The 23,236-nt window shown below is 33.3% G+C and overlaps 4 protein-coding genes and 2 long non-coding RNA genes across 18 annotated transcripts; 4 read left to right on the top strand and 2 right to left on the bottom strand.

The window, feature by feature from the left end:
• The first annotated feature begins 2,505 nt into the window (after nt 1–2,505).
• Nucleotides 2,506–3,703, top strand: LOC126876239 (uncharacterized). Its single transcript, XR_007694027.1, has 3 exons — nt 2,506–2,786; nt 2,924–3,570; nt 3,669–3,703. It is a non-coding gene; the product is annotated as an uncharacterized LOC126876239 (long non-coding RNA).
• A 603-nt stretch (nt 3,704–4,306) lies between these two features.
• LOC126876191 (dual specificity tyrosine-phosphorylation-regulated kinase 1A-like) lies at nt 4,307–8,055 on the top strand. The gene is made up of 4 exons (XM_050639043.1): nt 4,307–4,332; nt 4,857–4,942; nt 5,798–5,922; nt 6,990–8,055. The coding sequence occupies exons 1-4, from the start codon at nt 4,322–4,324 to the stop codon at nt 7,524–7,526; spliced, it is 759 nt and encodes a 252-aa protein (XP_050495000.1). The 5' UTR covers nt 4,307–4,321; the 3' UTR covers nt 7,527–8,055.
• A 2,272-nt stretch (nt 8,056–10,327) lies between these two features.
• LOC126876212 (adrenodoxin-like protein 2, mitochondrial) lies at nt 10,328–12,129 on the bottom strand. The gene is made up of 4 exons (XM_050639081.1): nt 11,841–12,129; nt 11,327–11,439; nt 11,030–11,162; nt 10,328–10,662 (listed from the first exon to the last, which is right to left on the bottom strand). The coding sequence occupies exons 1-4, from the start codon at nt 11,987–11,989 to the stop codon at nt 10,572–10,574; spliced, it is 486 nt and encodes a 161-aa protein (XP_050495038.1). The 5' UTR covers nt 11,990–12,129; the 3' UTR covers nt 10,328–10,571.
• On the top strand, nt 11,588–14,900 carry LOC126876198 (survival of motor neuron protein-like). 7 transcript variants are annotated; one of them, XR_007693998.1, is made up of 6 exons: nt 12,723–13,039; nt 13,108–13,196; nt 13,377–13,559; nt 13,685–13,799; nt 14,189–14,655; nt 14,724–14,900. XR_007693998.1 is itself a non-coding variant. In XM_050639065.1 (6 exons), exons 1-6 carry the CDS (start codon nt 13,143–13,145, stop codon nt 14,780–14,782), a joined length of 747 nt encoding a protein of 248 aa, XP_050495022.1. In that variant the 5' UTR covers nt 12,723–13,142; the 3' UTR covers nt 14,783–14,900. The 7 variants fall into 7 exon arrangements, 1 of the variants encoding a protein (XP_050495022.1); XM_050639065.1 differs by having other exon boundaries at nt 12,723–13,187; nt 14,189–14,462; nt 14,585–14,655; XR_007693999.1 differs by having other exon boundaries at nt 12,727–13,039; nt 13,108–13,187.
• On the bottom strand, nt 14,886–19,477 carry LOC126876192 (katanin p60 ATPase-containing subunit A-like 2). 7 transcript variants are annotated; one of them, XR_007693993.1, is made up of 8 exons: nt 18,577–19,477; nt 18,296–18,503; nt 17,963–18,152; nt 17,557–17,845; nt 17,202–17,370; nt 17,031–17,143; nt 16,625–16,824; nt 14,886–16,474 (listed from the first exon to the last, which is right to left on the bottom strand). XR_007693993.1 is itself a non-coding variant. In XM_050639045.1 (7 exons), the coding sequence occupies exons 1-5, from the start codon at nt 18,578–18,580 to the stop codon at nt 17,073–17,075; spliced, it is 723 nt and encodes a 240-aa protein (XP_050495002.1). In that variant the 5' UTR covers nt 18,581–19,474; the 3' UTR covers nt 14,886–16,474; nt 16,625–16,824; nt 17,013–17,072. The 7 variants fall into 7 exon arrangements, 5 of the variants coding, with proteins under 5 accessions (XP_050495002.1, XP_050495001.1, XP_050495003.1 ...); XR_007693992.1 differs by having other exon boundaries at nt 18,447–19,474; XM_050639045.1 differs by lacking the exon at nt 18,296–18,503 and having other exon boundaries at nt 17,013–17,143; nt 18,577–19,474.
• On the top strand, nt 19,471–20,743 carry LOC126876231 (uncharacterized). Its single transcript, XR_007694018.1, has 2 exons — nt 19,471–19,554; nt 20,309–20,743. It is a non-coding gene; the product is annotated as an uncharacterized LOC126876231 (long non-coding RNA).
• Nucleotides 20,744–23,236: the final 2,493 nt, after the last annotated feature.

The following is a 23,236-nucleotide window of genomic DNA, read 5'->3' as shown; positions in this document are numbered from 1 at the left end:
TGGCTTCTGACCGGAAGCGTAGCCTTGCAAACGCGATTAGATTGCATTAGCTACGAGACTGAAATTAAATCTCGAGTCGGAATTGTATTTAATTTTCTTCGGGAAGTTCGATGCCGGAATCGAAAATTAGACGATTGAATAGGGATTCCTAGTTGATTTTAGACGTCCCTCTTCCTGTAACTCCCACCGAACTTGCATTGGGCGTTGTTCGCAGGCTTGTCGTGCGGCAAACCGTTTCGCAAGAGCTTATTTGCATTTCCTCTAACTGCGGTTCGCATAAGACGCGTCAAAGGAATATTGACTACTATCTATTAGGTCAGATTTTTTCACTATTTTCTGCTTCTCGTAGGATTGTAATGTTACAGTACCGGTAACACGAAGCTTGATCTACGGCAAATAATAAAATATCTTTGAGATTAAAAAATATAAAGATTTGAAAATTAGGACATTTGAAAGTTTGTGCTTACTCGACTGAATTGCTATTAAGTGACGTTTAAAAATTTTAATCACAAGGTTGAAAGTAATATAGTTGGTAATTCTAAGGAACACCTATCCTCAGATAGATTGGTATACACACGCGAGTCGACCGTATTCTCCGGAAATGAAAACAACTACATCCCTGGAACCTGGAACACGTGATTTTCCGCATATCCATTAAAGCAACATCGGTCAGTGACTCGTCTACGGTGCAGTCGCTAGACTCAATTAATGACCACGTTCTGGTCGTAAATATAGAAAAGGCAGCGAGATATTTTAGTTTGTTGGCTAACTGGGCTGAGGTTGGGTCAATGTTTCTGTGGATTTCATTTACCTCTTCCGGCCTCCTTATATTTTCTGAATTCTTACAATTTCCGAGATACCAGTTCATAGCAAATTGATTCTTATTATGGCGTAGGATATAGTAAATCTTATTGTCTAAAAATACAGGAAAAGATTTCATAATTATTATTTTTTTTAACATTTTATTCAAGCGTTTCTTAAGACATTTGTTCAAAGAGATGTCAGGTTATAAAAAATTGAATCAACCTCCCCAAAGCTCCTTAACCTCTTGTTATTTTTGATAAATCAATAGCATTACGCAATATATACCGTGTGATTTCCCTAGACGATCTAGTAGCACTCTTTTTTACAACCTTCTTTCAAAACGAGAAACAAGAAGAGGATTGACCAAATATCATTGTCATCGAAGCGCAGAGACGCTCCGGTGATTCTTATCTCCATTCATCTCTCCGAGTGAAACTATTTGACGTCGCCTTGAATAGGCTCAGACAGTTTTGTCGGGGGTCCGTGTCGTCGCCTGTAGTCAGCTCGCACGATCGTGAATGGAAAGACTCGTATAAAATCAAAGGGCCGACAGACTCTTCCTGCTTAGACGAGATCAACGAGATCTCGTTCAATAGAGAAGTTACCTTCTCGACCGCCGGCGCCGTATTACCCTTCAAAGTCACCGGAAAGTCATATAAGCCAACCGATGCAGCCTAACCTTTATCCTAGCCTAACCTAGATAAAATAGGTTTCTCTTATTCCATCTGAATTTCTAAAGAAACCAAGACTTGATTTCAGTCTGGTTAAAAGCTTCGCTCGATTAAAGCTGTTTTTCAAGCAATAACCTACTTTGTGAATTTCATGCACGCGAATCCAAGTATGTATGCGGCAGAAATGAAGCTTTCGTGCATGTCTAATTGTAAGTTGATGCGAAACAATGCGCATGCGCCGAAATCCCACCACTTTGCGGACCCACATTGTGCCTTTTATCAAGGCGCCTTGTTTGTTTACTCTTCTCGAGCTAATTCTTCACTATTATTATCTACATTATTTTCACTGGCTAACAACTGGTTGGTCTGCAATTGACGAACCAATACAAATTTTTCGTTACGTGCATATATTCGAAAGAATTCGAAATTAAATTATCATGTATTACGGGCAGTTACGATAGAGTGACACAAAGCAATCTGTGTTTGAATGCCTCCACTCGTGGACAATATCGATATAACCTAAATGCGATAAATCGCGAACGTTTGATTCGACTCATGGGAAATTTACGCGTTTTTGAATCGTTCCGAGTCGCACGCGAAATGCAGGTCAGAGAACCGTCTAATATTTATTGTTGAGATCGTGGGCTTGATCTTAATGGCGCGGCGGCACGCGATTCTTTACCAACTATGCTCCTTAACTCCAGCTCTCGACCTTCTTCCCTATTCAACTAGCTCGAGCAGTGAAATTGACTCTGCATGCCTGTGATTTTGGCAGGGAATGGGAGTCGAGTTCGTAGTGAATGCACATTGTGTATACGTGTTTTAGGTGGTTTGTGTGAGTTTGTTGCGGAGATTCGAGACATTTATTTAACCTCTTTATCATATTCGAGCCTGTGCGATATAACCATATCTTAAATGTAATAAGTTTTATTTTTTATTGCAAAGTTCTTGAAATATATAATGCACACAATAAGTGTATAATATTTTATATATATATATATATATATATATATATATATATATATATATATATAAATTATATTTAAGAAGTTTGGGATAGTTTAAAGATGAAATAAATTGCTTTTTAAGTTTAATCTCTTACTCTCGACGAAATCAAGTTTCTCTGGAATTTGGTGGAGTTTAAGATTTGATATCGGTGTCGTAGGAGTTATGTGACACTTTAAGGTGGAATAAATCTAGCGAGGAGTTTAAGGTGCGGCAAAGGAGCGTGGAATGTTGCAATAGAAATTTATTGCAGTGTTAGTGCATTGGTAGATTGATCAAATTTACGTGTAGCGTGGGTAACCAATGGTAAATATTTTGCAATGTGTATAATTTCTCAGTAATCTGAGGTTTATAAAATCTATCGACAACTAATGGAAATTGTTGATTTAACAGATCAATTTTAAATTCCTCGTTAATCTAAATTTTTTTAATCCTATTTACAGCTAAACCTTACGACGAAAAATTAACGAAGTGGAATAAAAATGGCATTGTGATTCTTCTCGTCGTGTATCGGTGTCACATCAAATTTAAGAGACAGTTTTACTTGCGGATGCTGCGTGTTACGTTGGTGAAGTCGACGAAAGCGTAAAATAGGAGCTCGTCCGAAATACACTAACGCGGAAGGTTAAATTTAACGCAAAAGGCCGAGAAATTAGTCTAGAACTCGAAGTTTCATTGGTACGACGCACTTGAAACGCATTCAAAGAGGTCGGCGACCTCGAAAGGGGATGAACGCAACTGTTTCGTGGGAATTTCTTATTGTGGCTTATTTGGATGAAGCTGCTTTAAAATCAGCGCTGGATTCGTCTGTTTTTTGCCCGGAAATCATAAAATGTTTAGGCCAGGCGACTCCATGTACAGAAAATGTTATGTCCACTTTTTACGTCCGTAGAATTCAACTCTTTACTACTATGCACTTCTTCTCCAAAAAAATATCGCGTTTCAATATTAAAAAAAGTTTCAATAATATACTATCCATTAGAAGAATGATAACATGATAACCTTACAAATTATTAGTATTAACAAATTCTTATTGTCGTATAGAAATGCCAACTATTGCTTCGGTAAAACAAACAAAGGAATTTTACAGGTAAATTTTACAAATTACAAGTCATCTTATAACGCAAAATACGACGTGTAAAATTGTCTCAATTTATTAATAGTATTAATAAATTATTATGATAAAAGATGCAGGAATCTTAGCCTCATGAGAAATTAGAGATGAAAATTAAAGATTAAAGGGAAAAGATTAATCACTGGTCCTCCTAAAAAGATGCAGTCCCATGGATGGATGGTTGTGCGAGTATTAAAGCAGCGCAAAACCGTTCCCCGAATTCTCATCCCGGACGTCGTACGACCAAAGACAAAAACAACTCACTCGAGGGCATTGCGGAGAGACATTCATCGAGGACACAATAGTATTATTCCAGGAAGTGCTAGTTCTTCCTAGATTCCGGTTACAATGTTCTTAACGCGTGGAAATTAGTCTTGACCAGGAAACATCTATAACGGCATGTATTTTCTGCCGTGATTGTAAATCTGTTTGGAACATGCGGTTTGTCCGTTAATCTAGGCGCTGTTGTTCAATTGAGTCAATATTATTTGTTGGTAGATTAGTGTGTGCAAGAGCGCTCTATCCATTATTGACCAATTCGAGCACGTATTGGTAAATTTCACACCGGCAATTACGGTGAAATCGTTCGTGGTCGCTGGAAATTAGCAGTATCGTTTGCGGTCGTGAGCTGATTGACACTGCGTGAGCGGGGAATTATGTGAAGCAGCTTTGCTTTGTCGTTTCATGCATTTAATAGGTTTGCGGCGGTGGACAGAGTTTGTAAAAAATGAAGACAAGGTAGAAAAAGATTATTTTTCATTTTTTACTATTAGATTATTTTCAAAGTGATCATTTCAGTGAAATATGATTGACAAAAAATAAGATCTATAATTGAATCATTATAGAAAATAGAATAATATTGATAATAAAGAAATAAAAATCAATTATAGAATAACATATAATAATAATAATAATAATAATAATAATAACAACAACAACAACAACAACGACAACGACAACGACAACGACAACGACGACAACAACAACAACAACAACAACAACAACAACAACAACAACAATGTGGATAGACTTTATGTTTACTTTTATATGTATAATGATACTGTTTGATCCTTGAATTAAAGTTAAGATTAACGTTGCGATTATGATTATCCTTTGTCTGACTAAATATATTTGAAGTATCAATTACAGTAGAATTTTTGAAAGATTCTTGGCTGTTAAACAAAAAACTGGTTCCTTTATATTTCGCTCAATTATCATAGAATCGTGAAACTGACTTTCACTTCAAATTTTGTCTGTTTCAGGAGTAACAAGTACCTGCAAAAATCATCCATCAGCCGGATATGTGCTGTCGGAGGGTTTTTCATTAGCATTCCCGTCTTTCTAACTGGTAAGAACCAATTCCTTCAATTCTGTCAACTTTAACCTTTTGAAAGATACTAGTACATAAGTTATACGTTTAATTTTTCTTGAATTCAGGCATGAATCTAAAAGATACTGTGAACTATCTCTGAGTGTATGAAATCAGTTTAGAAATCCAATGGAAATAAAGTTAATTTTAACGCCGAATAGTCATTATTTTTCTTAGAAAAATAAAAAATGATCGTCTTTTAGAGAAGTTTTAACAGATTAATTTATAAAGAGCTGAAACAGAATATTCATGTCATGCATGAATACGGCTGGTGGATGGATCGAGATCTAATCTAAAGTTTACGTTGTGTCATGCTAGTTTACACAGCTATCATTCGCTCGATCGATCGTTAAGCTGTTGAACTCGATTCAAGACGGACATTTTGACTCTGTTCAGAAGAAAACTGCGTTTTAATAAATTTGACGGAATAGAAATTATGATAGACTACAATGTTTTTTTAATTATATCATAAAATTTATTTATTTTTTTTTTAATGTCATGTTAGAAACTTCAAATACTGTCCAAAACTTCGAACGTAATCGTTTTAGAAATTTGTAAATTACTTAACGACCAAAAATATTGAATTCTCTATTGTCTGAAGATAGATTCTCTATAATTTAAGTAATTTATTCGTCGAGAATTGATATATAAAGACTTAAATAATAAATTAATTGAAAAATAATTTGCAACTAGTATTGAAAATTTCAATTAAAAGCATATGTATATAGTTTACGCTTCGAGAATTATATGTATTGAGAATATGTATTTGCGCCGATTCTTTGTCCCGCTTGTTATGGCATACGTGTTATAATGATCCTCTAACAATGCTTTCAGGTATGATATTGTATACATTCATCCAGTTTCATTCGACGCCGGCAATCGTTACGTCGGTTTTCATAGGCCTTGGCATCGTGTTTTGTGGATGCGCAATGGTCCATAACGTCTTCGTGTGGCAGAGGGTAAGAACATATCGCTATTAAAAAAGAAAACGAACACGTTCAAACACGTCTAAATCATCTTTTATGTGTATTTTACCCGGAAATCATTTTATCGTGAAATTTTGTTTTTCAGAGTTACCATAATTTATCTGGTAGAGTTCATAAAAATTTTTCTGAAATCAATTGCAAGCTTTTAGGAAACCAGGATTTTTCACATTTTTAAGAAGCGTTATAATTATATTGCGGATCTTTATACGTTCGTGCGAAATTGAAAAGTACGCAAATGGCGCAAAATGCATAAAATGCGCTAAAATATACGTATATAAGAAAACAAATCTCTATTAAAATTTTATTTCTTTGATTATGTTCGTAAAACTACAAACTTGTATAAAAATACGCATTCTAGTTATAAATGTTAAAACATTCGATCTAGTCCTTATCACATTCATGAAAACCTCCATTTAACCATTCGTTGTATCAACAAACATTCATATGCAAAACTTACCACCTACCACATCCTCCGCGTATTAATATAATCCCCTTTTATAAATTATACACTTTAGAGTGGACTGGTTGGGTCAGAGTGATATAAGCTTACAAGTTCTCGAGGAGATCTACCGAAGTTACATTTACGTTTGCATAATTTCACCGAAAAAGATACTCTGTAGAATGACAGGTTCGTTTGTTTATGTGATCCGCGATCGCAACTATTTCAAGGGGATTTTATAAATAACCATACACACGATATTCAGTGTATTTTCGTATTCTCGTTTATTTTGGGGAGATTTGTAAAACTGTTGAACAAAATAATTGAGTAACGATTATATTTGCCGAGAAAAAGTCTTTTTCTCTGTACCCCTCCTTCTACTTCAAGCATGTAGTATAATAAGACAATAAGATTGACAATGGCTGAAAGTAATCCAAAAGAGTTTTCACCATGGTTATCGGTAACGAAAAAGATTTGAATCATCTTTAATACTTATTCGTAACTAGAATCATTTCAACTAAAATGTAAATTCTTATATTATAACTTTTTTAATTTGTTATGGCCCCTGACTACAACCTAACCTATCATTCTTATTTCGTAGGAGAAGACGAATGCCGTGAAGGCGTTAGCGCGCGAACAGTGCGAAGCGGCGGTACAGCTGCAGCGTCAGCAGCAGCTGCAACAGCACCAGAACCAGCCACAGCTACAACAGCAACAACAACTACGTGGCCCGTTAACCATCCACCATGCTGGCTGCCCAACGAAAGTCGGGCCCGTGACGAACCAACTAAATACCAGCCACGCAACGCACGGCCGAGCTGCACAGTACCAACACTATCATCACCATCATCATCATCGACACGTGTCAATGTCCCCACCGCCCTTGTTGCTCTCATCGCCAGCTCCGATCGCGGCGACGCACAATCATCTGAACGTGAGCGGACACAGAAACGTGGTTACGCCACCGGATACACCAGCAGATAGATCGCCACCGAGTCCTGGAAATAAGCTAAATAGATCGCAGCATTTGCCACGGGAAGCAACCGGCAGCGTCAGTCCTGGTCTTCCGGCTGCCACATTGGATCTAAGTAGCGCAGCAACCACCAATAGTCCGCATGAATTGTCCACGTTAGTTTAGAAATTTGGTCCGAACATTATATCTTCACATAGGATTGGAGATTAATAGTTGATAGTTAATTTACACATCGATCTTTTTATTTGTAAATTGGGTCGTGGTTTAGAGTTGGTTTGTAAAAATTCGGTCCTAATTGTTAAATGATGAATATTGATTAAGAATAATAGGCATTGATGTACCAATCTTTTTTTAACTTATATACTTGAGCACACGCATTGGAGATTTCACTTTTATTCAGTGAAACAGCAACTTCATTACTCGCTTATTCAATACGGCAATTGCATATATTTCATGGACATTTTAACAATGTTTTGAATAATTTCTAACGGTACAATTGTGATGAAGTGAAAAAAATCGTGATAAGAAACAGAGAGAAAAGTTGCTCGTTAATGAATATTGACCAGAAATAAAGTAATTTCTAAAGAATATCCCGAAGACGTCGTAGATATTACGAAAGGAATGATTAATTTATACCCGCGTGTATCTTGCCATTACCATACTATTATTATTATTATTATTATTATTATTGTTAGTAGTACTCGATTACATTATTATTAATATTAATATTATTGCCTTATTATTATTAATGTTATGGAACCTCTAGTCCTAGGTTACTTTCGCTGCCACGAAAGGATAAGATTTTCGAACTTTTTACTATTACGTGTAATTCAAGTTTTCCTGTTGCGCATGCGCAGTAGAAAGAAAGTTAGCGGAACTCAAATCTCGAACTATAGAGAGTTGAAAAGTAGTAAAAGTAAAAAAGCACGAAGAACATTTGTATTTGTGCTGGATTAAGTTTGATAATTGAAAATTGAGTTTGATGATAACATTTTTTTCGTATTCGCTTTGGTAAATATTAGTTTTATTTAAAATTGAACAAAGCATTTTATGTTTTTCAAATACGGTACATAATCGTAATATCGAATTTTGTAAACTGATAGTAAGAAACTCTATAATTCGAGACTGGAACTTTGATCAAGTTCACATTGAACGTAAACTGACTTAATTTTGTTATTTAAGCGTGTATACTATACGTGTTTGTTCCTTCTTCTCTTGTGCGCAGGCTATAGCTTAATTACTTCCAATAAACGCAGTTATATCGAATCAATGACCGATACAAATTTAGATATTAGGATTATTTAAACAAGAGATTAAAAACTAAAAAGTATTGTTTTTATACTGCATATGTACATATGCAATATGAACGACAGTTTGTGTAATAATATGTACCCCTCTTCTTAGTTTACTTTTGTATATTTTGCGACATTTGATATTAATTTTATGAGCAACGTACTTACACTTTATCTTTGTAATTAAATGTGAAATGAAAGAAAAGAAATGACATGAGAAAAGGAAATTCGATGTACGAGTATATACGAATTGACGGAATTAAAATTTAACGCTATATTTAAATAGAAGACGTGAAATATCTTGTCATCTTAAAATAACTTCCTAATAATCATTCCTATTCTTTTACATAAAAACATTTTTCGACTGTAACTTAAGAAAAATGTCTGCTAACGTGAAACGTGCCAGAAAAAATTAACAACTTCCATTAAATTGGCAAATTTCTCATTAATATCGTAAAACTCGCGTTTACAAAGATCAGATCAGTGTACATAATATACAAAACAAATGCAGAATATATAAATATAGCACATACGTTCTGAATTATATTCGAATTGGGCAGGGTAACCAAGTGAAAATATGTAAATTTCACGATGTGTAATGTACACTTTATCGAACTTGTAAGTAGTGTAGAAATAGAATATTTTACACGTAACAAAATATACAAACGACAATACACAAGTTAAATTATTTGTTAGATCCATGTATAACAAGCATAGTACAAAAGTGTTTTAGCTTTATGTACTGGTAATTATGAGAAATACCAACTTAATAGATGTATTTGGTATGTACCTAGTTAAGAAAACAATAAATTATTCTGAACAGATAAAGCGTTTAGTAGCTTGTAAAGTATGAATTTTCGAAAACGTAAGTATTTTATATCTAAGTAGTTAAGAAACGCGAGCAAGGGAAATCAAACAAAGGAACAAAGTTTTTTTGTTTAAAAATATTTAATTTGTTGTTCTATTATCCGAGGTTAGAAGCGATAATGTACAAAATCTGAATAAATAAGATTCCTCAATATTATTGAATTTTAATTCTAGGGTAAAGTAATATATCCGCATATTTTATTTATATACAATATGTATAAATAATGATGTGATTTGACTAATTTTGTTGAAAGAATATTTGTACTTTTTACATAAAACTTCAGTCTTTTACAAACTTTCTTGTAATTAATAAACCAGTAAAAACAATATTAATAAAATCTATTAAAATTATAAACAAACTCATAAGTTTTAATTTTAGTCCTTAAAGGTTGAAATATTTTGCCCCAATGTCGAGACACTTGTTTCAATCCAAAACATTACTATACTGAATCGATAATGTTGCATGTGCCACGAAAATGATGATAGTGTCAGATAACTTGTTGTGAAACGAAAAAGCATTGCATGTACATTTCTGTTGTTTTGTTGACCATGAGTTTGATGATCTTTTAAACTTGCCCACAGCTAAGAAATCAAACAGTATATCTAAACGAAATTAATTTCAAATTATTTTTTAGGTTCTAAGCTTTTATCTAATCTTTCAGAAGTTGCAAAATTTATTCCACAAGAGTCTTTTTTATCATAACCAAGTACACATCTTAAAACCATTTAAGTCTTCCTTAGTAATTTCTTCTTATCTTTAATAGTAACGAAAATAATTTAGATGAACGTTTTAAAATTGACACCCTGTATATTAAAAATAAAAGATATATTTTCTTCATAATTGGATAGGCTTTTTACAATGGCAATGTACAAATATCAAAATTGCAATTATACTATATAACATATGTATATATATAAGCTTCACATTTAAACACAAGATTCTTTATTATATTTTTTTAATACCAATATTTTAATAATTATAACAAGGGTTTTTTAACAAGAGATGTATAACATTGTATACAAATTTTCAAAAACCTATAGATAATTTCAGTTATGCTCTTGCATCATTAATTGTTGATGGAACTCTTACCTCAATTCCATCTAGTTCCTTAGACATTACTATTTGACAGCCTAGCCGTGACCTGAAATTAAATATTATATAACTGAATATGTCAATAAATATATTTATTGCTATACAAATTAATACTAATACACAATAAGATTTCTATTTATCCATTTGAAAATCAACATTGTAAATATGCTAATTCCAACATAGATTCGTAATGATTATAGGGTCATAAATAAAAAACTATGAAAATTTATTATAATTTCAGTTTCGTAGTATTCAGAGATAGCGATTTGAAATTCTACATTGAGATGCAGATTTCGAAATACCCAATACTAACCTGTTTTTACATAAATTTACAAAGAAAAATTCACTTTATAAAATATTAAAAGGTAATAGAATTAATAATGTGAATGATTTGATACTGATTATTATGAACTCACGTATCTGTTAATTCATATGCTAAATCCAACATGTCTAATTCTTCATCTGTTGGTTTGTCAGGAAGTGCATCATAAACTTCTTTCGAAAATATTAAATGGCACGTACTACAAGTTAATGTTCCTTCACAAGCACCTATATCAATTATATTTTAATATTACAACATACTTATATAATAAAGTATCAAAAGTTAAAAATAATAAGAATATTAAACTCGATAAAAATGAAAATTTTCAAATATTTTCTACCTCAAAATTATTTATTTTAAATTAAGTAAATTATGCTTCTTTAAAACATACCATATCCATCTAAATCAATTTCATTATTTACTACTATGTCTAATATAGTATCTCCAACTTTCCCTTTTGCTTTGATTCTCTCTCCACTTGCTTTAACAAACGTTATATTTACTCTGAAAATAATATTTATGAAAGATAAAAATTATCTCAATATAATTATTTTCCTTATTTTTTGTGTTTCTTCAATTAATCTTCTCTTAATTATACCTTAATTATATGTATCACTTATGATAATAGAAATAATTTAAAAATAAGATATACTTGTCTTAATAATACATAAATAAAATTCGTATATCATATATTTATAACAGTGTTATATTTTTAGTTGTTCACTGTCAATGTTGTTCTTATTAATACTATGTTATTTTTCTAGATGTTATACTCCTACAAAGAGAAAAATTTCTTAGACATTATTATTAGCATTATTATTTTGACACCAATTTTATATTGGAAGGTAAGTACTGAAATTCTATTAAAAAAAGAAGGAAAGCACAAGAAAATTTGTATCACTTACTCTTGTTTTTCTGAAAGTGGTTGCGTGGTCGATATTCCTCTTGTTGCCTGCAAAAAGGGTAACGTTGTGTTGCTTGTATATTTTGAATAATTTGATGCAATACCGAGAATTGATCTCGAAAATTTTTGTAATTGATTTACTAACGCCATTCCACTGTCATAAATATCATGAGTATGGGACACCCTGACCGAACATCAGATAAGTATTGCGGAAAATATCAATTGTAGATCAATTGTACTTTGTACAGAAACTTTCACGGCATTCTTCGGCTGCTATACTGCCGACGTTCCTTTACTGTGATAGGTTATAAAACGGTTCCTAACACAAGTGACGTATCTCTACCGGACACGTGCTCTTCGGGCCACACGTTTTATGATACAAGACCAGCAAAATGATCAATATGTAATTTTACATATCTTACATTTTTTCCAAATGAAATATTGTTTTTATTAAACGTTTAAAACCTCAGGCAACATTTATTTCATCTGATTTCAGTTTTACAAATATATATCTATAATACATATCTGTATAAATTACGGTCTGGTTATATCAAACAGGGACCGACACTCGCTAGGGAAAACTGCTCAAAAATTGAATCGTAAAAACCAATATGAAAGACAACAAATTTCTCGTTCTGCGGAACAAATAGAAATGAGCAGAGTATCTTTATCTTTATCTGAGACATTCAAAGCGTATCACGCATACGCTAAACCTGAAGAAAACTTTCTTGTCTTCCATGTTCATTTTTCCCTTTTCATTTCCATATAGAAGAAACCATATAGAGGTTTCTTCTATATTTATTTATATGTTCGTGATTGATGCTATTGACAACATACAACTAAGGGGAAATACGAATAGTAATAAATAGATGTATAATTCATTATGCAATTTTATAGAATTAAATCTTATTTATCTTCAGATATAAAAACTATATTTACCAGCTGAAACACTAACGCATATGCAGTATAATATAATCTACTTAACAATCTCGTTTTAGTTATAATATGTGATTAATTCTTTTGCTATTTCGCTATAAACAGTTTTTTGTGCATACAATATTTTTTTATAGTATTCTAATATATTGTTAGATATTGTAAAGAAAGTAAAATACAGTTATTGAAGTGTGGGAACATTCAATGTTAACCTTGCTTCAAAAAATAATCTTTCGAATGAATGGGGAATAGATTTTTAGTATTATAGTTGGTATAATGTCATCATTGTTTACAATGTGTTAGAGTTAAAGAAATGAGACAAATTAATATTTCAGAAGCAAATTCAATATTTAAATGATGTTATTTTAAAATGGCAGATGATATGAATGTTCTTTTTATACGAGGAAATGGAAACGTATGTATGGTAATGGAAACGTAATGGTTTTAACATTATTTTAGTACAAGATCTTAGCATAATAGTAATTAACAGTATCCATTACCTTTTAGTCAATTTTTGAAAAATGACATATATGATAATTTGCAATAGTTTGATAATAAAATACTTGTATCGATATTAATAACGTATAATTTGCTATCTCAAAAGGATACAGACACAGCCAATGATAATGTTTGGGACGATAGTGCATTAATAGAAGCATATGATAAAGCAATAAATTTAGCAAAAGAAGAAGTTATCAAGCGAATGGGAATGGATGTTGGAAATTCTCAACCGAAAGAAAACCTACAAAATCTTAAGCAGCCTAAACACGCAAGTAAATTACACAAGGTTGTGATTTTGATAGAATATTACAAATTTGATACAGAATATTATTAAATATATTGATTAAGAAGCAAATTATTTTATTTTGCTATTTACTTATATTTATTTGTATACACATCTTTTCTCTATAGAAATGGATCATAGGAGCACCTTGTCGTGCAATATACTCAGAGGATGGAGAAATTTATGAAGCTATAATATCAAAAATTTACGAAAACAATGGCACGTGTGTTGTAAAATTTGTAGGTAATACCTTTAGCATGATGGTTATGTCAATTAAGAAATGTACTAAAAATACATATATATATATGAAGTAAAGGCTTTCGCATAGTCTATCACAGTGTCATTCAGCAGGTTCTTAACTCGGCAGGAGTACCTGTCAATGTCTATGGAGAGACCCGTGGGATATAGGGTCATGAACCATAAACATGCATGTTACTTATTGTTCATTATTAGCTGCTTGGAATATAATTCTCCTCATTAGACGAGTGATTATTACTACATATATCAAGGCAAACATTTATACATATACATTTATGCACGGGAAATTCTAGTACATTGCCTGTAAGGACAGTAACTGAATGTCACTCAGCCATTCTATTAAATGACAAAAATTTCTTTTACTCTGTGTTTAGGCTATGGTAATACAGAGAAAGTCGAGTTGAGTTCTCTTTTAGAATCAGAAGGTTTGCAAAGTCAAATAGCACAACAAAAGAAAGCTTTGGAAGAGAAATTCAATGAAGAGAACGACGAGACTTGTGAGACTAATTTTTCTACAAATGTAAATTCGAAAAAATATAATGTAGAAAAAATGGATTGTGAACATCACTTCATATCGGGACCATCTTTCAATTCGATGACTGATATAATGCCACCTGCACCTCCTTTACCACCACAATTAATGGCCGAGTAAGTACAATTTAAAAATTCTAATGAAATGCTGAATACTTCTAATATTAATAAGTAATTTGGAATAAGTTTAACATTTTATTTGGAAAAAAAAAATACGAAATTTTAATAAAATGTACTAGATTACCAGATAATGATACAGACGCACTTTCAAGTATGTTGATGTCATGGTATATTAGTGATTTTCACACAGGTAATTATTTCATATAAGTATTTTATTGTATATTAAATTTTCAATGGACTATGTTATTTCTTTTGTAGGTTATTATCATGGTTTGAAACAAGCAAGAAACAATCAAGAGAACAGGAAGAAGTGTTGATTATATCAATTTTTTCAATAACAATATAACGATAATATAAGATATAATAAAATATAAAACTCATTGTATTTATTTACTTCAATTATTTGAAATAAAGAACAGCTTTATTTTCATATAAGACTTTATTTTTTTAAAAATAATTACTAAGATAAGAAAAACTAAAAAACATATTTTTGATAAAATACACTCACATATATATGTCGGGTTATCATTAGGATTTAAGGCGCGTAATGATCCTTCGTTTGAATTAGCCATTGTTTTACGAAACAGAGAATATATTTACGCGAATAAACAAGATTTTACAAAATATTATGAATAATGAGTTTAATAAATAATAAGATTAACAAACGATAAGTTTAACTAATAATTAGATTAAAGATTAATAAGTTTAACGAACAATAAGAGGAACGAATAATATGTCTTACGAATAATGAATTTAACGTATAATGAGATTAACGATCGATAGGTTTCACGAATAATGAATTTAATTAACGCTATTAACAATGTTCCGGGGTTCAAACGAATCCACGGTCAACGGGATAACTCTTTACTATGTGTAGAATAATTTTAAACACAGAATACAATTGCTGAGACACTCGGTAAATTGCTCGATGTATCACTTTCCAAGGCGATCACACGAATGAATATCTGATGAAAATCTTTTTCGCTATCCGACTGCATTTGTTTGTTATATGCTCGCTGGAAACATCGAGAAGGTTCCAATCGTTGTTGCTAGGCAATTTCTGTCAAAAGTTTGTTGTATACTCTTTGGAAACATCGAGAAAGATTCAAACGCCGTTACTAGGCAGTTTCTGTCTGGAGATTGATTCCTAATACAACGTGTGTCCCATTATATCGACATCTCTAAAGTACAATTCTATGCGATTTCTAGGGAGAACAATACAACCGATCCACACCTTCGTCAGGCAAAACGTTTATCCCGTGACCGTGGCTACGTTCGGCGACCAGTTGTCACCTCGAACTCACTTTCGCTTTCACAAATATCAAACAATTACAAATGACAATTGCTTAATTACAGTTATGATAAAATCTAGGCTAAAGCATTAGAAGGCTTCCTCAAAATTGCAAAGGGAAGGCTCCGGTTTTCCTTTCATCTCCGACATATATAATACAAGGATATAATACAACCGAACATTTTAAACTTAGCCTATAGCGTGTGCGCGCACACACACGCACACACACATGACACACACGACACACATGCGCGCACACACATGCGCGCATACACACATGCACACACATGCGAATGATTTCTCGAACGATAATCCATTTATTTATATTTTTCAATATCTGTCATTACGATTGCGTATTTATTTGTTCCGCGTATCATATTTATCTATTTGCATAACTGTAGGTGACATTTTTTTTAACAATTTTGCTAATATTTCATAACTTTTTAATTCATATTTCAAAGTGGTAACAGGTGTTTCTTTCTTTTCAAGTCTCCTCCATATCGGGCTTATTTCTAGTAGCCACGCTTGCTTACAAAGCAATTTTATATCTGCACAAGAATATCTTTCAGTACATTTTACTATGTGGTTTACAATATCTGTATTTTCTAATAAGTGGTTGCTAAGGTATAATTTGAATATACCAAGTCGAGCAACTTCATTGGGTAATGATACGTATATTTGCTTTTCGAGACGCCTGAGTAAAGCTGCATCAATGCCCCTAATAACATATTTACAATAAATATTATCGTTCTATTATACTAATAATAATGAAGGAATACTTCAAACAACACAATAACATATTTGGAATTTGGAGAAATATTACGATATTTTCTACTTAGAAAACATTGAAATAACGTGATATACGTACCAAGGGGAATTAGTTGTAGCCAGAAGAACTACATTAGAATTCTCATTAGACACTAATCCATCCAATCTAGAAAGAAGTTCTGATCTGAATCTCTTTGCAGGTTCAGACAATATACAGTCTCCTTTATTTGTGGCGATCCAGTCAATCTCGTCGATAAAAATAATTGTAGGCGAATGACTATAGGCAAGTTCAAATAAAACCTGTTCAGTTTAACAAATGTATTATTCATTAAATATTATATTCGAAATTCCTTAAATTCATTGCCTCATCGCGAATATGATATCATTTCGTTTTCCAAACAACTATTCTATTTATATATAAATGACGAAAAATAAAAATTTTATACCTAGAATCTCTCCTTCATAGACAAAGGAACAAAGAAACTTACATAGACAAAGCAACTTACACGTATATACTTCTCGGAATCGCCTCTCCATTTGCTGACCAATCAGCTGGCAGTTATGTTAAAAAAGGTGCAATGGCATTCTGTCGCGACTGCCTTCGCTAACTTCGTTTTCCCTGTTTTGTATATTTCTTGTAAACACGTACAGAAATGAAAAGAATACGAGTATCTTACCTGTACCAGGTGGGCCGTACAGCAAAATACCTTTCCATGGGGAAAACGGGCCATCAAAAGAGATAGGATACTTAAGGGGATACACAACGGCCTCCTTAACAGCGGTTTTACATTCTTCTAGGCCTATAACGTCATCCCAATGTACATTTAATTTGTTTACTACGATCTCCTGTGACGATACAAAGATATACAAAGATAAAATGGCGTCTTCTCTATATTAAGTAAGCGTTACGTAATTTGATATTTGAAGCGTTACCGAAATCACGTCATCGTCGATATACGTTGGACGATTTATCGACGGGAATTTTATCGTTTAAAAGCTTTACGATACGTATATTAATCGAAAATAACTTACGCATGAGACGTCCTCAGCAATCTTTCGTAATTCCGTATTATCTGAATAAAGCTTTTCAATGCATTTCAATATCTTCGATTGCATGGATTGTTCCATTGGGACGTTAAATAGCTCTTCTGATGAACGTCCATCACTCTCATTGGGGAATATTGACGTCACTGTCATTGCGAGATTAATATGATTCGTATTGTCATCAGTTATCTTCTGCTGTAGATTCGTCTCTTTCACAGGCTCACTTCTCGCTTGTTTACTAAAAGATTTGGCTTTTGTCTCAATACTTCTACAAACACTGGATCATATTGTAATACGATACGTTGAATTTGATACGTTGAATACGATACCGTTGAATAGGATACACGTTGAATACCGTTTAAGTTTAATATCGTTAAATAATTTAAATTCTTACGTTTTGCTTGCATTTGTCACTTCCCTCGTCATTTCCCTTCCAGTTATTTTCTTACACAATATGGGATATTTTTGAAATTTCATCTTGTAATAATTTTCATACTCTGCAACGATAATTTCCAAATCGATGTTGTCGCAAACCCGATGTTCGGGAGATAGACGAGCTTCCCGGAATAATACATCGCTAACGTCTATATATCTAAAAAAATGTAGTTTTTAATTAATTATAGTTTTTAACTGATTAAAAATATTTTTCGCAATGACTGAACACTATAAGATAACCATCAAACAACTGTTTTATCTCTAGGTAAGACAGGCAAAAGAATGTATTTACTATATAAATCCTCGAAGATAATTTCTTGTCTTCTGCTCTTTAATTTCCAATTTTTAGATGGATAAGAATAATTTGAATTTATATTTCATATATTTGTTTATAACTAGTTAATCTACATTATCGATTGAGTTATTCTTAACTACTGAATTACCGATGTCGAATTTTCAAATTTGGTTTCGCCTTCTCTTTCCATGATGTCCACTGATTTCTATTTCGATTGGTCACTGACACTATTCAAAAGAATTGGAACTAGGAATATATTTTAATTATAATATACTCACCCATTGTGTTCCAAATAATCACATACAAGGTATAATATGTTCCGATGACGTTCCGAAATACGACTCTCCTCCTAATATAATTATTTTTTCATTACAATAATATAAGGTTTTTCATGTAATTTTTTGTTACATTTGCGAATTCAACGAGTTACACATGATTTTTCATGAAACACGAACGTTAAAAATATTTGATACAGCCTAATTATAAAAATTGTTAGAAGCAAAAGTCATAGATACTATGTGCGAGTATCGCATGAAACGAACAGCTATTAAGAGAACTGCAGCAATATTACAAATCAAATAACAAAACACACTCGTCTGTGACGTGGAAATTCTAAAATCTAAAATCTAGAATATTCCTTACCTTTTTTCGCAGATTATAAAATATCTTATTCATACTACCTTGCATCGATAAATCACCGTTCATAGTGACACTTTCAAATCGCCTATCGTTTCTCAATGGATACGAGAATTTCCGTTTATTACTTTAAAAACAACCCGTCCATTACGTTTCTCTTAAAAAATTCTTTCAACTCCGTTGAAAACCGAGCATCAAACAAGAGACAAACGATTTGTTGCCATGGAAATGTTTGGTTCACACATAAGCAACGCACAAATATAATGATAGAATAGCTGAGTGTGTGTACTGTATAGTAAGATGGATGCAACATGGAAATAGAAAGAGAACACCATGTATAGATACTTCCTGTCCTTGTTTAATCAGGCATGCACACTAGTGGACACTGACGCTGCTCGTATACCGCTGTTACATATTTCCTGTACAAGTGCGCGTCAATAGACAAGGACGGAACATCCTCTCTCTACTTCTCTATCGCGTTTTTAGTTCGCTCACGCGCTCTGTACTTATATCTATTACATTTCCACCATAAGCAGCGGCCGTGCAGTGACTTACAAAAGTTCCGAACGGTTCCATCCTGGGCGGACGGTTAATTGCGTTCGGTACTTCGAGGCAGGAAGGTGAGTACAGAATCGCTCCTCTTAGTACTCTTATTAAAAGTGTTATCATCGAATATAAGTTTTTTCAATAAATTCTTATCGTTTTACAATCTTTCTAGAATACAATGACGTCAGCAATCGATCATTTTCGCGAATTTATTGTAAATTAATTGGGGGAATATCTGGAGTTCTTTATCGGTTTCGACTGTAAAATCAGCAACTATTCGAATTTTTCATTCATAATTGTGACATTTTCGACTCTTCCGTTGTCAAGACCCACTTGAGAGATTTTTGGCACGTTCCATCACCCTTGTTAAACGAGTGCACATTGGTGGATATATTGATTTTAAAAACCAATACGTGAACGAGGTTTATTATCTCACTGGGACAAAGAAATCCGTTTTATTCGCGAATTTTCCGTGTTTCTTCTTAATTTTCGTGAGTGTCTGGCGCGGAACATTATTTGAATGAACTTTTCATCGTTCAGATTATATTTCGCTTAAAAAGATTGAAATTGATGTCGAGAAGAAATGAAACAAGGTGCTCGGGCATTCCATCGTTTCCCGGGGAAAGAGAAATATGAAAAAAACGGTCGTTCTTCCTTCTGCCATTTTCGTCCATTACCAAAATGGTATGACCCAAATGTCCCGGGCCGTGAATCAATCAAGCGAATTTTGAATAATTTTTGAATAATATCCAGTTAATAATTTGTGAAACAAATTAATTTCATTTTATTGTTGGAAACAAATTAGTTGGATTTTTCTTTCTTTAACAGTTTTCGCCGGAGTTGACCTGACGTGCTACTTCAGTTTCCATCTTCGCTTCTCGAAGCTTCCAACGTCCTTGGTGTTGGAGTCTCCTTGCTCAGGTGAGTACATAGCTTCTAGATACTCGTCGCTGTTCATCCCTACGAGCCTCTCGAGCTTTAGTTGTCAATTGTTATCGTTAAAGGAAGAGAAGCTGGCGACAGATGTTATCGAACAAATCGTTTGTTCTCGAAAAGTTCGAACTTGTTCGTTGCGTTTGAATATATATGGACGGACGCCATTTTTCATGACATCTTCATGATTTGTCATGTCGTGAGTATAGCTTCTGACTACCATATGTTTGTGATTTATGTGAAATTTGACCACTATACCGTGATAGAAAAATATTTCCAATGAATTATAAATATTTTACATTGTGAATTATAAATATTTGTTACAAATTATATCGTACTTGAGGTGAAAATGAACCATATATCTGCTTATGGAATACGAGGTAGTAAATCATTCGAAACATAATAACGATTAATTAAGCACATATACAATAACGTTTACGAATGAATATTGCGAATTATTGTATGGCTTTAATGCGGTATTTAATGTTTTGATTGCGGTCTTTGAAATGGTATCATAGGTGCTGATATAATATCGCGCGAAAAAGGAAAGACCAGTGGTTAATATTGCAGGTGCACCAGTGCGTTGCGCTCGTCGGGGGTGGTTTTGACGCCGGTGCCGAGGAGAGACGCAGAACGTGTTCGATCGACCCGCGAACGTAGCCCGTGCTCATACTGCGACAGAGTTCGTTTCAGTTAGGCTCAGTCGCTGTTTGTCCGTCGACAGCGTATAGTCGCGTCGGCCTACGATTCCTTTTTTCTTCTTGTTTCTTGCGAACTCTCTCGCAACAGCCGTTCTATACGTACGCCGCCAGTATATCGCGTGATCATCGTTCCCGTTGCTTCCCTTACCCTCTCACGTCCTTCGAAGAAGACCACCCTTTGGTTTTTCCTTGTTTGGAGGGAATTCATCGCTCGGACACATGGACTGCGAAGCACGAGGGTTGATCGAGGCATCAGCGTGATGTACTTTTCAGGTTTCATATTTTCTCTATGATACTTTCTAAGGAGAATTTGAAAGATATACATTTTTAGGAAATAAAGGTTTTTATGGAGTCATCGATAGGTTAGAATTTAATTAACTCTCTTATAACAGGTATTCCAATTTTTTAATATATAAATTTAGTTTCCTCTATGGTGTTAGAGAACATAATGCGGGCATTTTATGATATAACGAATATATTCGTATATATTTTAGTTTATTCATTCGTCAAATTTCCCTAGTAGGCCGGCCTGCAGCTCACATGCAGCACTTAGTAAAAATTTGTTTTGTTAGAGGTTGGCCATTCTTCTTGCTATAAAAATATCGTGAAGTCATATCATATTGTAATATCGGAAAATAAGGATAGAAATTTTTTCCCGATTACTTACAATTTATTAATATTAAACTGAATATACAGATATAAATTGGACAGAGAACGATATTTATTTAACGGAACTAAATGCAATACTCGTATCTATATCAAATAACTTTACAGTTATTTGATCACTCTCGTCACAACGAATCTAACACACACACTCTCTCTCTAACAACTCTATCAATTCTCACGACTCTACTCTTCGACGACTCGAAACCTCTAACGACTCTACTCTTCAACGACTCGAAAACTCTAACGACTCTACTCTTCAACGACTCAATTAGCTCTAACGACTCTACTCTTCAACGACTCAATTAGCTCTGACTCTCGCAACACACTCGCTTTTCGACTCGCATACTCTGACCTCTCGGTCATCGCTCCTTGAACCCGAAACCGTCCTTCTGCTCTAACCTTGTTTCTTGTTTTTCTCATGTCTCTGTAAGAACTAGGTGACTTTAGTCACATAGGCGCTCTTAAATGTAAACGAACCACAGAAGGACGACGTACACGGTTTTTTCTATTTTCAACCGATCTCTAATTCAAATTTATTCTACGATATTACAATATGATAAAGCACCTTCTGAAAGCTAGATGCTCGATAACGAGCCTAATGATTCTCGGTAGTTTGTAATGTCAAGCTTTGAATTGGCGAGATCGCTCTGCTGTCAGATCGCCGTCCAGCGGTGACCACATTCTTTAACCACGTTCAAGAGGTATATCACGCTACAGAAACCATCAAAGAGTTTGCAAGTTAGTTGCCTTTTAGAAGTGGGGCAGTTGGTTGTTACATGTAATCCGTAGTTGCTGGCTGTTCTCCTTAGTCGCCATACATCATAGAGACGACAGTTATAGTCGCCAGTTGTCCTTGCTAATGGTTGCTTGTTGTCGCTAGTTAGTTCTCGTTATCGTTATGTATTCCATCAATCACGCGAAATTTAACGTATGGGATTTTATTCTTCTTTATTCTTTCTGTAGGGAGATTTTTTAAGACGAGGAAAATATAGAATATTTCAAGACGACGGTAAGGTTTGAATTTAAGTAACTATTTTATGATACAATAAAGTGGAAAAACGATTTAATTTTATAAAGTTTAAGGTAATTTTTTAAAAAACTTCGAATTTAAAAGATTCAAATAGATATCTTAAACGTAATTAAACCCTCCATATCGTAAGAAATTAAATGAAACTGCGCAACAAAGTTAATACATTTAATGTATTATTTTAAACATTTATTTAAAAACATTTATTTAAAATTTAAGTGTAGGCGTTGACGCGCGCGCGCCATTCGAAGCATTTGTCAGTTCGTTACATCCGCGGTAAAAGTTGTAACTACGAAGAAGCTTAACATATGGTGCGTCTCAAGACGACAGTAAAAAGTATTAAGAGATTTTTCGAGATTTTTTCTTTTAAGTTTCCAAGTACTTTTTCTATTTAACTTCTTTTTTTTTTTTGTTGCATTTTCTAACAAT

This window comes from Bombus huntii, unplaced genomic scaffold (genome assembly GCF_024542735.1).
Source record: "Bombus huntii isolate Logan2020A unplaced genomic scaffold, iyBomHunt1.1 ctg00000067.1, whole genome shotgun sequence".
Classification (NCBI taxonomy): Eukaryota; Metazoa; Arthropoda; class Insecta; order Hymenoptera; family Apidae; genus Bombus; species Bombus huntii.
This window is presented reverse-complemented; position numbering and strand designations above follow the sequence as displayed.